The 14,263-nt window shown below is 39.8% G+C and overlaps 1 protein-coding gene across 1 annotated transcript in view; it reads right to left on the bottom strand.

The window, feature by feature from the left end:
- Positions 1-1,665: 1,665 nt before the first annotated feature.
- LOC146304969 (uncharacterized) overlaps positions 1,666-14,263 on the bottom strand; it is a 39,654-nt gene continuing 27,056 nt past the window's right edge. Inside the window, exons 12-24 of the mRNA XM_084713248.1 lie at positions 12,478-12,915; positions 10,815-11,252; positions 9,158-9,589; positions 7,181-7,621; positions 5,516-5,953; positions 5,085-5,348; positions 4,728-4,982; positions 4,391-4,639; positions 3,933-4,190; positions 3,066-3,368; positions 2,694-2,963; positions 2,478-2,561; positions 1,666-2,359 (exon numbers count right to left, since the gene is read on the bottom strand). Coding sequence (XP_084569374.1) covers positions 2,293-2,359; positions 2,478-2,561; positions 2,694-2,963; positions 3,066-3,368; positions 3,933-4,190; positions 4,391-4,639; positions 4,728-4,982; positions 5,085-5,348; positions 5,516-5,953; positions 7,181-7,621; positions 9,158-9,589; positions 10,815-11,252; positions 12,478-12,915 — 3,937 coding nt within the window. The 3' untranslated portion in view covers positions 1,666-2,292. The remainder of the gene's footprint in view (positions 2,360-2,477; positions 2,562-2,693; positions 2,964-3,065; positions 3,369-3,932; positions 4,191-4,390; positions 4,640-4,727; positions 4,983-5,084; positions 5,349-5,515; positions 5,954-7,180; positions 7,622-9,157; positions 9,590-10,814; positions 11,253-12,477; positions 12,916-14,263) is intronic.

Genomic DNA, 14,263 nt, shown 5'->3' with positions numbered 1-14,263 from the left:
CGTTAGTCAGAAACATTAGCCTTCCTCCCTCATCTTATAAAAGGTTTTCATTTTTTTCTTGGTTGCAGAATACGGGACGATTTGTCCGTTTTTATACACAAACATGAACTCAATTATCTCAGTAATTATTCTTGAAAAACAGTAAATGTGAAGCGTTTATGAAACGCAGTTGTAGTTACGGATTATGACCACAAGAGGGCACAATAGATACATCACGTGTGAGGAAATGACCGTGTCTAGAAGAGAACCCTTAATTGTGCTTCTCTCGCGAGATTTGTACGCCTTTTGTATTTATTGTGTATCTATATTTTAAAATGGTACGACACCATGTTTAGTATTAAGTAAGTATTAATATCTATAGTGATAGAAAACATCCGATTCTGATGAAGTTCACAGACAGAGATTAAACGACTATTCTCGCGAGATCTTATGCGGGTCTGGGGTTCCCTCTTTGACGCGACCTCTAGAAACGCTCTAAAAGGGTCGTGTCTCTTTTGTAAATCCAGGGTTTCCTTTCACAGAATCAATCGATCGACACAATGAAATGTAAAGTTTGACAAAATCTGCTACACTCACACATCCGGTGAAGACTTTAGAAAATAAAAGTTTTTCAGAATAGGGAAAAGAATACATTTTATTAATTAAATGAATGCTCTCGTTTTTCATCCAATTATTAAACTTGTGTAGTGGCGTTTAATTTATGGTTATTTATATTTACTGAAGTGAAACTTAGTGTTTAACATATTTTAAATAAAAACATGGACTCTATTCCGGTCTTTCTAAAAAAAAAAATTACCTGTATTTCTTGTAAACTCAGAAAAATTCAGTTATTAAATTATCATTACGTTTTTTTCATTGTTGATTAACCTGTTGAGCATTTTCCTATTTAATTCATTAGTTCTTTGATTGATAAAATGTGAGAAAATAGTTTAAAATAATGTCACATTACATTCCCAAAGCTCAAGGTGACGTCTTCAAGTTTATTGTTTTGTTCAAAACTCAGATATATTCAGTTCAGTTTTTCAGTCAGAGGAGTAAAGAAACTAGGAAATATTCACATTTGAGACACTAAAATAAAAAAAAGACTAAAGATGATACATTAACAATCAAAATAGTTGATCATTAATTTAATAGTTGACATTTAATCAATTAATCATTGCAGCTCTAATTTTGTATATTTAATTTTATCATAATCCAGATGTTGTGGATCAAACCTTAAAGAAATTCAAACATTAAAGTAGAATTATCAAGTTTTCTATGAAGAAAAAGGCTTTAAAACTCTTGATTCTTACATTTACAGTTTTAATTCATGTCTGAGCAGAAAAACTCACACGAAACAAAACAAATTAAAATTAACTTGTTTTCAGCATCATGATTGTTGTAATTATGAACACATGTGGGATGTAAGTGAACTGTTTATTATTCGTTTGCTTCAGTTCTCCTGATGAAAACAACCTGTGAAGATCAGCTGACCGATCAGAGACACGACAACGTCTGAATGTTTCAGTCTAACAGGAGCATCAGAGAAAATCTGTAACGGTGATGAAGGTTCACTGTAAGTCGACAATAAATCTCAAACTGATTAATGAGGTAAAGACAAAGAAATCAATAACTGCAGGGAACAACAACAACAACAACAACAACAACAACAACAAACACACTGCAGACAGTTTATGACTTCCTGTATTAGAGCATTTTATATTATTTAAAACATGACTGGAGGCAGACTTTAAAATCTTATTTACATTTTTATCATTCTGTTGATATTATTTCCTGTTATCTCACTGTATCAAACATGATTTCCTCCTGAATGTACTTTATTACATCATAACACAGAGAGATGATGATAATCATTCTTCTCTGATCTGAACTAAACATGAAGACCAGAATAAAGTTTTCACAAAATACAAAAATATGGTTCTAACAAAAGTACAGAAAGACAGAGACCGACTCATGATACTGATACAGTTACAGCCTCTGTTTGTTTTCACACAATAAACAATAAATCAATAAATCAATAATGTAGTCACGATCCCAGCAGAACAATCAAAGGTATAAAAACAGAATTATTACAGGTTGTTGATTATAAATATGAGCAACATAAAGAAAAACTCCTGATGTCCAGATGATTATTATCAGCCTCCATATAAACTGTGTGAACACCTTGTTCATCCTGACATCACTATGATGTCATCAGACTGTAAACCTCTGACCACAGACAGCATTAATACCTCATATTTCCATGTAACGATCATTAGACATAAACAGTTGATGAACTCACTGACGACTGTTTCACCATATTTCAAACTTGTTGTGTTTGTCGAAGGGTTTTCTGTCCTTGATGTTGTTCCTGAAGAGTCTGGACGGCAGAGAGAGCGAACATCACTCATCACACACAATCACACGTCTAACAGCATTAACTTCACTCATCATCAATGATTTCTCTGAGTACAAACCACTGATTACTGTCTGCTCACCTCACAGTGTCGATGGAGGAGTCGATGGAAACCAGCTGGAGTAACAAACCAGCTGAAGCATCAGAGATCTGATTGTGACTCAGACTGTAACACAAACACACAACAGAGACACAAAGGTACATTTATTACTGCATGTTATCATGTGTTCAGTGTATCAGTGTCTGTCTGTCTGTCTGTCTGTCTGTCTGTCTGTCTGTCTGACTGTGGGACACTCACTCCAGGACTTGGACTTTGTGCAGATGTTGGATGAGTGTGAGCAGCAGCTGGTCAGTGAGCTCACAGTGACTGAGGTCCAGTTCTGTCAGTCCTTCAGAGAAGTCCAGCATCAGGGCCAAACCTCCACAGGCCTTCTGATCCAGTGTTGTGTGACTCAGGTCCAGTTCTCCTCCCAGGGCTCTGCACAGGGACGTTGCCCGGATCATTGTGTCCTGCTCACTGTTCATACGGACCAGGGACAGCAGCTGGAGGAGGACAGCTTTACTGCTTCTAAACAGGAGAATCAGAGAAAAGATCAGACTGTCATGATTCATAAAGATGAATGTGAACAAGCTTCTTCTCTGGTTTAGGACATTTTGTGGTCTTTCCCACCTGAGCTGGACTCTGTGTAGGACAGGAAACAGCAGGTCCAGTCCGCTGTCCTTCACCTCACAGTCCCTCAGGTCGATCTGTGTGTCCTGTCTGCTGCGTCTCAGGATGATGGAGACGGCCCTGCAGTCATCAGCAGTCAGACTGAGCGTCTCACTCTGACCCTCCTGTGGCATCTCCACACAGGAGGAGCAGGACAGATCCAGTCTGTGCTGCAGAGTCCTGAGCAGGTGGACTGCTGCCCCCTGCAGGGGGTCAGACGCAGCACAGCAGTGGACGAACCTCAGCAGCAGATTCCTGTCAACACTGGGAGCAAAATTCATCCCAGAATAAAGAATTGAATGAATAACAACAGAAATATCCCAAACAAAATACAACATAAATTAATTAAAGGATAATTATGCTTCTATGTTTTTATTATCACCGATATTTTAAGGGTCATGTTCAGTTTGATCTCCACATGAAGTGGTTTAGATCATCTGATCATTTTGTTTCTGACAGATGCAACAGTGATACAGGAGCAGCAGTGATACAGGAGCAGCAGTGATACAGGAGCAGCAGTGATACAGGAGCAGTGATACAGGAGCAGTGATACAGGAGCAGTGATACAGGAGCAGTGATACAGGAGCAGCAGTGATACAGGAGCAGTGATACAGGAGCAGCAGTGATACAGGAGCAGTGATACAGGAGCAGTGATACAGGAGCAGCAGTGATACAGGAGCAGCAGTGATACAGGAGCAGTGATACAGGAGCAGTGATACAGGAGCAGTGATACAGGAGCAGTGATACAGGAGCAGCAGTGATACAGGAGCAGTGATACAGGAGCAGCAGTGATACAGGAGCAGTGATACAGGAGCAGTGATGTCTGACCTGAGTTGAGAAACTCTGTCCAGTGTAAAGAGGATGGACTTTATTGTCTCTGTTGTTATGGACGTCCACATGAGGTTCAGTTTAACTCTGTCACCGTGTTTGAGGATGAAGAGCAGAGCAGCACAGTCCACAGAGTCCAAGTCTCTGCAGGTGAGGCTGATCACATGACCCAGTGACCTCAGTAAACTGGGTATACTGGGACCAGCATGAGCTTTATAGATCTCTCTGATGGCCGTCAACACAAAACTGGAACAGGATCTGAAAAAATAAAATGTGTTTATCAGTGAAATAATTAAACTGCTGTGAAACAAAAGCCACAACACACACACACACACACACACACACACACACACACACACACACACACACACACACACACACACACACACACACACACACACATAATTAAACATGGATTTCTGTCACTGGTAAAATGTTAAAAAACACAAACTGATCACCTTTTAAATAAAATCCTGTCCAGAAAAGGAAGCAGACGTGTGAAGCTCTCATGTAAGAAGCGGTTCTTCTTCAGGTTCACAGTGAAGGTCTGAGCTGACGACTGCTGCAGCAGATAGTGAAGAAGCTCCCAGTTCAGACAGCAGGAGCTCAGGTCTCCACCAACCTTACTGAAGAAGGACCTGGTCAAGTCCTCGTCCTGGATTTCATGGAGGAGGAAGAAGAGCTGCTGGGAGGTGTCCTCACTCAGTCTGCAGATAAAGATTTATAATTATAATATATATATTTTCATTCTTGATTTTCCTTCATTAGTATGTGTTTCTGAGGAAAGACTTTTACTTGATAGTTAGACGACCATCATGAAGCAGCAGTGGAATGAGACTCTGAGCAGAGACACAGAACTCAGTCAGGTTTAACCGTCTGACTGTCCAGGATCTCAGCAGAGACGCCAAACTACTGACAACCCTCAACAATACTCTCTGTGATGGTTTGGATGTTGGAGGGCTGACAGAAAGCTCCTCAACAGCCAACAGAGAGGCTGCTCTCCCTCTTCTCACCCACTGAGACAGGAGCAGGGTCACGTCAGTGGAAAGCCTGAAGACCAAAGAGAGAAGAAAGAGGAGTCATGAGATGATTGATGTTCACTGCTAACTGGACATTTAAACTAAAGAACAAAGTAATAACAGAAATATGAACCTCAGACTGTGGAGCTGTGCTGTAGGTTTTAAGAGGACAGAGGCTCCTCTGACAGACATCTTTCTGGGTGTGAGGATGAGATCCACATCAGAGCCACACAGTCTGAGAACTGTCCCCACAGACCTGCAGGTTCTCCTGGGTAACTTTCCTGTTAACTGCAGGTTGAACCCCAGGAGCTGCAGCAGAGAAGCCAACTGCTGAGCCTCCTCTCTGGATCTGACAGACATGACTGAACACACAGTCTGGAAGAAGTCTGGATCGCAACTGAAACACAAAATGAAGGATGAAGAGTGAAAACAGCAAAGACAAAGTGCAAGAAATACTGCATGACAAACCATCTTCTGTACAATCTCATATCAAGGATTAAAATTAGAGAAAAATGAAGGAAGTCATAGAATATGAATCAAATATACAGTATTTGTCTGACTTACCTGAGCTGTGAGATATAAGGCAGACACTGTAGGAAACTCCTCACTTCACTCTCTTCATGTGAGCAGCCTGTCAGCTTCACTTGTTTCTTCTCTGATTGGAGTTTCAGCACTTCCAGGAGGATGGAGCTCTTTCTCTCTGAGAGGTTTATGAACCAGACTGAAGGAACTGACTGGAAAACTGACTGTAATGATGGAAGGACACTCAGACCTGTTTTAGTCTCATAGTCCTTCATGTGGGAGAACAGATCCAGCAGGAGGTCAGACTGATATTTGTGACCATTAGCATAGTGGTTAATATTACTTAAAGGGAATGTTTCATATGTGCACACAGATGTTAACAGCTGCAGTATCTTCTCTCCTGTCTGCTGTTCTCTCTCTGCTGCTGCACAGAACAGATTCAACAAGAACTTTGCTCCACCTTTAATCCACCGAGAGAAACTGTAACAAGAATGAAACATTTTGTTATGATTTGATGTCAGCAGCAGAAAAAGAGCCATGCATTACTGAGATGGAGTTTATCTGCTAAAAGCCTACAAAGATCCTGATAATGAGAATAATACAGTCAAATCCATCAACCTAAAATACAAGTAACAATACTTTGAACAGGGTCACACATGGATTTCAGAAGACTTTTACTAAATGAACTTGTTCACAAAATGTTGGAGGAAGCAGTGAAGTCAGGCTACAAAGGTGTATCCTCACCTCTGTATTAAAGACACTACGTTATATTGGAATATGACTCCTGAAGCAACAGGGATTTGGTGCAGTTATCAGCCACTTGGGGCAGAGCTGTTTTACAGGCTGTGACGTGGAGACGTAGAGGAAGCTCTGTGTAGGAGTGTGTGTTCAGCATGACATACTTCTTGTCTTACTTTCAGTGACACTGCTCTGTCCTTCACTCTCTCACACAGTGGGAAACATTTTGGCTGCTCTGGCTGCTCATTTTAACACCATTAAAAACACTAAGTTTAGATTTAGAAAGTCTGACTTTTAGATTTTAGAAAACACAACAGGGACAGTAGTCTGGAAACAAAGATTTTTCCATACTCTCTTTTCTTTATTTATTTTTACTGGAAATGATTAAAATCAAATTCCATAATTTTTCATGCTGCATAAGAACCCTGTCTATCTTTTAATACAGTAAACTACTAATTGTAATATAACAATAATTAAAATAACTAATATTTGTGGTGCACATTTCTGACTGTGTGTTCAAGGACCTCTGTGATGAACACTTCTTGAAAAACTTTTGTCTCAACATGATGGATCAGACTCAAGGTCAGATCTTAAATGACTGTTTGTTCATTCAGTCACTGTTCAGTCACATGAGTCCACAAACCTGTTGACCTGAATGTTAGATATTCACTGGCCTCACAAAAGCCTCCATGATAAATCCAACTTAGAATAATATGATTGGACTGTGAGGAATAAAACAGCATGTCATCTATAAAACTACACTGTGATCTAACGTTTATGTGACTCATCAATTCAACACATGACCTTCACCTTCAAACAACTAACTACTAACTTCATTTTTATCAACATTATGTTTGTAAATGACAGTCCATCAACTTTCTTCATGTTTCTGAGCTGGATGTTTTTGACAAACCTCTTCTGAATGAAGCCACACAGCATCATTAAATATACAGTATTTGTCTGACTTACCTGAGCTGTGAGATATAAGGCAGACACTGTAGGAAACTCCTCACTTCACTCTCTTCATGTGAGCAGCCTGTCAGCTTCACTTGTTTCTTCTCTGATAGGAGTTTCAGCACTTCCAGGAGGATGGAGCTCTTTCTCTTTGAGAGGTTTATGAACCAGACTGAAGGAACTGACTGGAAAACTGACTGTAATGATGGAGGGACACTCAGACCTGTTTTAGTCTCATAGTCCTTCATGTGGGAGAACAGATCCAGCAGGATGTTACACTGATATATGTGATCATCATCATCATCATCATCCATGTCATTCAAAGGGAATGTTTCATATGTGCACACAGATGTTAACAGCTGCAGTATCTTCTCTCCTGTCTGCTGTTCTCTCTCTGCTGCTGCACAGAACAGATTCAACAAGAACTTTGCTCCACCTTTAATCTGCTGAGAGAAACTGTAACAAGAATGAAACATTTTGTTATGATATGATGTCAGCAGCAGAAAAAGAGCCATGCATTACTGAGATGGAGTTTATCTGCTAAAAGCCTACAAAGATCCTGATAATGAGAATAATACAGTCAAATCCATCAACCTAAAATACAAGTAACAATACTTTGAACAGGGTCACACATGGATTTTAGAAGACTTTTACTAAATGAACTTGTTCACAAAATGTTGGAGGAAGCAGTGAAGTCAGGCTACAAAGGTGTATCCTCACCTCTGTATTAAAGACACTACGTTATATTGGAATATGACTCCTGAAGCAACAGGGATTTGGTGCAGTTATCAGCCACTTGGGGCAGAGCTGTTTTACAGGCTGTGACGTGGAGACGTAGAGGAAGCTCTGTGTAGGAGTGTGTGTTCAGCATGACATACTTCTTGTCTTACTTTCAGTGACACTGCTCTGTCCTTCACTCTCTCACACAGTGGGAAACATTTTGGCTGCTCTGGCTGCTCATTTTAACACCATTAAAAACACTAAGTTTAAATTTAGAAAGTCTGAGTTTTAGATTTTAGAAAACAGAACAAGGACAGTAGTCTGGAAACATAAAGATTTTTTCCATACTCTCTTTTCTTTATTTCCTTTTCCTGGAAATGACTTAAATCAAATTCCATAATTTTCCATGCTGCATAAGAACCCTGTTTATATTTAAATACAGTAAACTACTAATTGTAATATAATAATTAAAATAACTGATATTTTTTGTGCACATTTCTGACTGTGTGCTCAAGGACCTCTGTGATGAAGTCTTTTTGAAAAACCTAGTTGTTTTCCTGCTGTTTTATAAGATGATTGACAGCTGACTCCTCACTCCTCTTAACTGGCCTCTCGGGGCCACAAGTCATCAACAACTGCTTCACTTTCACATCTTGTTTCACTGAGTAACAACGTATGTGGGGCTCATGTTCATGTTGGCAGATTGTTTTCTTGGTCTTTTCACTTTGAAATCACCACTTTACATCAGCAGTTTTTCAGCTGTGGTTGGTTCAAAACATTCAATCATGTCATCAAGCTGCAGAAACGTCTTTGTCACTTAACTTAAGACTCATGGTGGTGATACACTGAGTAACTTTAGTCTCAACATGATGGATCAGACTCAAGGTCAGATCTTAAATGACTGTTTGTTCATTCAGTCACTGTTCAGTCACATGAGTCCACAAACCTGTTGACCTGAATGTTAGATATTCACTGGCCTCACAAAAGCCTCCATGATAAATCCAACTTAGAATAATATGATTGGACTGTGAGGAATAAAACAGCATGTCATCTATAAAACTACACTGTGATCTAACGTTTATGTGACTCATCAATTCAACACATGACCTTCACCTTCAAACAACTAACTACTAACTTCATTTTTATCAACATTATGTTTGTAAATGACAGTCCATCAACTTTCTTCATGTTTCTGAGCTGGATGTTTTTGACAAACCTCTTCTGAATGAAGCCACACAGCATCATTAAATATACAGTATTTGTCTGACTTACCTGAGCTGTGAGATATAAGGCAGACACTGTAGGAAACTCCTCACTTCACTCTTTTTATGTGAGCAGCCTGTCAGCTTCACTTGTTTCTTCTCTGATTGGAGTTTCAGCACTTCCAGGAGGATGGAGCTCTTTCTCTTTGAGAGGTTTATGAACCAGACTGAAGGAACTGACCGGAAAACTGACTGTAATGATGGAAGGACACTCAGACCTGTTTCAGTCTCATAGTCCTTGATTTGGGAGCACAGATCCAGCAGGAAATCACACTGATATGTTTGATAGTCTTCATCATCATCATCCATGTTATTAAAAGGCAATGTGTACACAGATGTTAACAGCTGCAGTATCTTCTCTCCTGTCTGCTGTTCTCTCTCTGCTGCTGCACAGAACAGATTCCCCAAGAACTTTTCTTCACCTTTAATCCACCAAGAGAAACTGTAACAAGAATGAAACATTTTGTTATGATATGATGTCAGCAGCAGAAAAAGAGCCATGCATTACTGAGATGGAGTTTATCTGCTAAAAGCCTACAAAGATCCTGATAATGAGAATAATACAGTCAAATCCATCAACCTAAAATACAAGTAACAATACTTTGAACAGGGTCACACATGGATTTTAGAAGACTTTTACTAAATGAACTTGTTCACAAAATGTTGGAGGAAGCAGTGAAGTCAGGCTACAAAGGTGTATCCTCACCTCTGTATTAAAGACACTACGTTATATTGGAATATGACTCCTGAAGCAACAGGGATTTGGTGCAGTTATCAGCCACTTGGGGCAGAGCTGTTTTACAGGCTGTGACGTGGAGACGTAGAGGAAGCTCTGTGTAGGAGTGTGTGTTCAGCATGACATACTTCTTGTCTTACTTTCAGTGACACTGCTCTGTCCTTCACTCTCTCACACAGTGGGAAACATTTTGGCTGCTCTGGCTGCTCATTTTAACACCATTAAAAACACTCAGTTTATATTTAGAAAGTCTGAATTTTGGATTTTAGAAAACACAACAGGGACAGTAGTCTGGAAACACAAAGATTTTAACATACTCTCTTTTCATTTCCTTTTACTGGAAATGACTAAAATCAAATTCTGTATTTTTCATGCTGCATAAGAACCCTGTCTATCTTTTAATACAGTAAACTACTAACTATAATAAAATAATAGTAATAATAACTAATATTTGTGGTGCACATTTCTGACTGTGTGTTCAAGGACCTCTGTGATGAACAGTTTTTGAAAAACTTTTGTCTCAACATGATGGATCAGACTCAAGGTCAGATCTTAAATGACTGTTTGTTCATTCAGTCACTGTTCAGTCACATGAGTCCACAAACCTGTTGACCTGAATGTTAGATATTCACTGGCCTCACAAAAGCCTCCATGATAAATCCAACTTAGAATAATATGATTGGACTGTGTGGAATAAAACAGCATGTCATCTATAAAACTACACTGTGATCTAACGTTTATGTGACTCATCAATTCAACACATGACCTTCACCTTCAAACAACTAACTACTAACTTCATTTTTATCAACATTATGTTTGTAAATGACAGTCCATCAACTTTCTTCATGTTTCTGAGCTGGATGTTTTTGACAAACCTCTTCTGAATGAAGCCACACAGCATCATTAAATATACAGTATTTGTCTGACTTACCTGAGCTGTGAGATATAAGGCAGACACTGTAGGAAACTCCTCACTTCACTCTTTTTATGTGACCAGCCTGTCAGCTCCACTTGTTTCTTCTCTGATTGGAGTTTCAGCACTTCCAGGAGGATGGAGCTCTTTCTCTCTGAGAGGTTTATGGACCAGACTGAAGGAACTGACTGGAAAACTGACTGTAATGATGGAAGGACACTCAGACCTGTTTTAGTCTCATAGTCCTTCATGTGGGAGAACAGATCCAGCAGGAAATCACACTGATATTTGTGATCATCATCATACTGGTTTATATGACTTAAAGGGAATATTTCATATGTGCACACAGATGTTAACAGCTGCAGTATCTTCTCTCCTGTCTGCTGTTCTCTCTCTGCTGCTGCAAAGAACAGATTCAACAAGAACTTTGCTCCACCTTCAATCCGCTGAGAGAAACTGTAACAAGAATGAAACATTTTGTTATGATATGATGTCAGCAGCAGAAAAAGAGCCATGCATTACTGAGATGGAGTTTATCTGCTAAAAGCCTACAAAGATCCTGATAATGAGAATAATACAGTCAAATCCATCAACCTAAAATACAAGTAACAATACTTTGAACAGGGTCACACATGGATTTTAGAAGACTTTTACTAAATGAACTTGTTCACAAAATGTTGGAGGAAGCAGTGAAGTCAGGCTACAAAGGTGTATCCTCACCTCTGTATTAAAGACACTACGTTATATTGGAATATGACTCCTGAAGCAACAGGGATTTGGTGCAGTTATCAGCCACTTGGGGCAGAGCTGTTTTACAGGCTGTGACGTGGAGACGTAGAGGAAGCTCTGTGTAGGAGTGTGTGTTCAGCATGACATACTTCTTGTCTTACTTTCAGTGACACTCCTCTGTCCTTCACTCTCTCACACAGTGGGAAACATTTTGGCTGCTCTGGCTGCTCATTTTAACACCATTAAAAACACTAAGTTTATATTTAGAAAGTCTGAGTTTTAGATTTTAGAAAACACAACAGGGACAGTAGTCTGGAAACACAAATATTTTAACATTCTCTCTTTTCATTTCCTTTTACTGGAAATGATTAAAATCAAATTCCATATTTTTTCATGCTGCATAAGAACCCTGTCTATCTTTTAATACAGTAAACTACTAATTGTAATATAACAATAATTAAAATAACTAATATTTGTGTCGACATTTCTGACTGTGTGCTCAAGGACCTCAGTGATGAACACTTCTTGAAAAACTTTAGTCTCAACATGATGGATCAGACTCAAGGTCAGATCTTAAATGACTGTTTGTTCATTCAGTCACTGCTCAGTCACATGAGTCCACAAACCTGTTGACCTGAATGTTAGATATTCACTGGCCTCACAAAAGCCTCCATGATAAATCCAACTTAGAATAATATGATTGGACTGTGTGGAATAAAACAGCATGTCATCTATAAAACTACACTGTGATCTAACGTTTATGTGACTCATCAATTCAACACATGACCTTCACCTTCAAACAACTAACTACTAACTTCATTTTTATCAACATTATGTTTGTAAATGACAGTCCATCAACTTTCTTCATGTTTCTGAGCTGGATGTTTTTGACAAACCTCTTCTGAATGAAGCCACACAGCATCATTAAATATACAGTATTTGTCTGACTTACCTGAGCTGTGAGATATAAGGCAGACACTGTAGGAAACTCCTCACTTCACTCTTTTTATGTGACCAGCCTGTCAGCTCCACTTGTTTCTTCTCTGATTGGAGTTTCAGCACTTCCAGGAGGATGGAGCTCTTTCTCTCTGAGAGGTTTATGAACCAGACTGAAGGAGCTGACTGGAAAACTGACTGTAATGATGGAGGGACACTCAGACCTGTTTTAGTCTCATAGTCCTTCATGTGGGAGAACAGATCCAGCAGGAAATCACACTGATATTTGTGATCATTATCATACTGGTTTATATGACTTAAAGGGAATATTTCATATGTGCACACAGATGTTAACAGCTGCAGTATCTTCTCTCCTGTCTGCTGTTCTCTCTCTGCTGCTGCACAGAACAGATTCAACAAGAACTTTGCTCCACCTTTAATCCGCCGAGAGAAACTGTAACAAGAATGAAACATTTTGTTATGATATGATGTCAGCAGCAGAAAAAGAGCCATGCATTACTGAGATGGAGTTTATCTGCTAAAAGCCTACAAAGATCCTGATAATGAGAATAATACAGTCAAATCCATCAACCTAAAATACAAGTAACAATACTTTGAACAGGGTCACACGTGGATTTTAGAAGACTTTTACTAAATGAACTTGTTCACAAAATGTTGGAGGAAGCAGTGAAGTCAGGCTACAAAGGTGTATCCTCACCTCTGTATTAAAGACACTACGTTATATTGGAATATGACTCCTGAAGCAACAGGGATTTGGTGCAGTTATCAGCCACTTGGGGCAGAGCTGTTTTACAGGCTGTGACGTGGAGACGTAGAGGAAGCTCTGTGTAGGAGTGTGTGTTCAGCATGACATACTTCTTGTCTTACTTTCAGTGACACTGCTCTGTCCTTCACTCTCTCACACAGTGAGAAACATTTTGGCTGCTCTGGCTGCTCATTTTAACACCATTAAAAACACTCAGTTTAGATTTAGAAAGTCTGAGTTTTAGATTTTAGAAAACACAACAGGGACAGTAGTCTGGAAACACAAATATTTTAACATTCTCTCTTTTCATTTCCTTTTAATGAATGAATGAATGAATGAATGAATGAATGAATGAATGAATGAATGAATGAAACCTTTATTGATCCCACAACGGGGAAATTCCATTCGGTTACAACCCGTCCCAGAGGACACAAAAGCACAAAAGACAATACAAATAACTGACATGGGAGGACAGGGACAGGAGGACCACGATGCAGCCAGCCCTGAGCGGCGCCTCGCTTACTTAGATGAAAAACAAATGAAAAACAGGAGGGGAGGAAGAGGGAAAAAAAGGCAGATCCCAGACTATGTACCTGATGAGGGGGGACACAGTGTGGGATTTGGAAAAAAACACCTCAGCACAAAGCAACAGTTAAGACATTATACAAAACTTGAACACCTGCACATGTGGGTGGGGGGAGGAAGTGTGTGTGTGTGTGTGGGGGGGGGGGGGGTCACAGCGCAGTCGCCCAGGGGAGGGCTGCAGCTCCTACACAGGGCGCTGCCCTCAACCTTCGACTACTACGCCGCACGGGGGAGGGAGGGGGTGAGGGGCCAAAGAGGGCGTTGAGTCCAGGGTAAGGGTGAATGTCCCAGAAGGAGGTGGGGGTCGGAGCATCTTGTCTGCAGTAACATCCAGGAGAGTAGAGAGATAAGCGTCCTTGAGAAGGCCGTTTATGTCTGGGAGCCAATGGAGATAACAGATTGTTTTGGGACGGGCAGACGCTGGAATTTTTCTGTCTGCCCTTGAGTCTCT

This window comes from Lutjanus erythropterus, chromosome 24 (genome assembly GCF_056507025.1).
Source record: "Lutjanus erythropterus isolate fLutEry1 chromosome 24, fLutEry1.hap2, whole genome shotgun sequence".
NCBI lineage: Eukaryota > Metazoa > Chordata > Actinopteri > Lutjaniformes > Lutjanidae > Lutjanus > Lutjanus erythropterus.
Note: the sequence above shows the minus strand (reverse complement) of the source record. Positions and strands in the feature narration are given on the sequence as shown.